The sequence below is a fragment of the Habropoda laboriosa genome, unplaced genomic scaffold (genome assembly GCF_001263275.1).
Source record: "Habropoda laboriosa isolate 0110345459 unplaced genomic scaffold, ASM126327v1 scaffold786, whole genome shotgun sequence".
NCBI lineage: Eukaryota > Metazoa > Arthropoda > Insecta > Hymenoptera > Apidae > Habropoda > Habropoda laboriosa.
The window spans coordinates 147,818-149,462 of NW_017100969.1; the positions used below are offsets into that span (position 1 = coordinate 147,818).

General features: G+C 28.7%; 1 protein-coding gene across 1 annotated transcript in view; it reads right to left on the bottom strand.

Annotated features, from left to right (window-relative positions):
• Window positions 1-188: 188 nt before the first annotated feature.
• LOC108577697 (arfaptin-2) overlaps window positions 189-1,645 on the bottom strand; it is a 1,949-nt gene continuing 492 nt past the window's right edge. The window contains exons 2-6 of the mRNA XM_017940888.1: window positions 1,358-1,546; window positions 1,098-1,265; window positions 707-1,028; window positions 444-621; window positions 189-341 (exon numbers count right to left, since the gene is read on the bottom strand). Coding sequence (XP_017796377.1) covers window positions 189-341; window positions 444-621; window positions 707-1,028; window positions 1,098-1,265; window positions 1,358-1,529 — 993 coding nt within the window. The 5' untranslated portion in view covers window positions 1,530-1,546. The remainder of the gene's footprint in view (window positions 342-443; window positions 622-706; window positions 1,029-1,097; window positions 1,266-1,357; window positions 1,547-1,645) is intronic.

The window sequence follows — 1,645 nt, forward strand, 5'->3', positions numbered from 1 at the left end:
ATTCCTGTTCTAGAAATCATTGTAACTGACAAATTACTTAACAGTCGTGTTTCTTAATATATTTTAAAGAAATTTTTGAAGTTGTTCTACCTTGTCATTTTCTCTGTTTTTCTGAAGAAAAATTCGTATGGACGAAATGATTTTTTAATTATATTTTCCAATACTTGGATTTATTTCTTCTAATGTAACTACTGTTCAAGCCATGATGGTAAAGATGAATTTGGTGATTTAACTTTTATATTAAATTGTTTCAATGTAGCTTCCAATGCAGTTTGATTTCCAGAAAAATAGGCAGATACTGCATTGTGAAACAACAATAATTGTTTATGCATTACCTTAATCTGTAATAAAAATATATTTAAAAAATGTTTGTGGTTTTTTTAATAGAAAATAACTAAACAGGTATACCCTGTATAACAAAGTAATAAGAAACAAGAGTATACCCTGTTTTCATCCAAAAATTTGAGTTTAATCGAAACATCTGATCTTAGTTTTTCAAAGTTTTGTTTATGTTCTTCATAATTAGCCTGTGCTGCTTCTAATCTTGCTACATTGCTGTTATCATTTTTTGTTATTTGTGCCAATGTTTCAAGATCTGTTCTATAAGCATCATATTCTATTCTGGAAGGAAATCAATTTTTATGTATCAAAATTTGTAAATGTAATTACTATTTTTGTGTTAAGACATTGTGAAATTTAGAATTACCTTGCTGTTTCATACTGTCGTACTGTAAATAAAGTGTCTTCAATAGTTTTATTACAAAGTGTATTCACTGAAGAGACAAAGAAGTTTAAGGCCCCTAATAATGTTTCACCATTTTTAGTCAGATTTCTTTGAGTTTCTGAATTATATAGAAATTCCTCTTGTAATTCCGGAGATTTCTGTGCTAATTCAGAAAATGCTTCTCCTAAAGCATGTTGTGTTTGAACAACATGATGAAAATGAGAAGCTAATGCTCTAGATAACCGTAGAACATTACAGTATTTTCTCTGAGTGTCCCTCAATAATTCAATTTGCGTTTCAAGTTCTGAAAAAAAAGAAGAGATATTCATACAGTAGGAAAATGAATGAATTTATTATATTATATAGAATTTACCTGAATCTACTGTACGAGATGTTTTTCCAAGTTTTTCATACATTAGTTGCCTCGTACACTTGTATGTAGAAATACTCCAATTTTTAATGCTTTCAATTTTACTCTGAGCAATACGCATTGTCTGTGTATCACCATTTTGAATAGGTGTATTTGGAGATACTGTTACAGCTATTATATATATAAAAATATTTTGGAGTTTTAAAGGTAACAGTCACAATGGTCTTATTATATTATAATTCAATAATATAAGTATTACTTACACATTTGTGAGGTAGGACTACCCAATGTTAAATTTATTGTAGCTGGTCTGGGTTGACTATCGTTACTACAATTGTTTGGTACATGAGGTGGAGGAGTTCCACTATGAACTGCACTATCACTGTCATTTAAAGATGGAGCATCTTTTAGCATTTCATGAATACTTCGCTCCATTCCACTGAATGTAACAACTATATGCAGTACATTAATTAAAAATTCATTGATGCATTTAATATATACAAATGTATTGACATAAGAATAACAAAATGTATTAAATGATAAAAGTAATT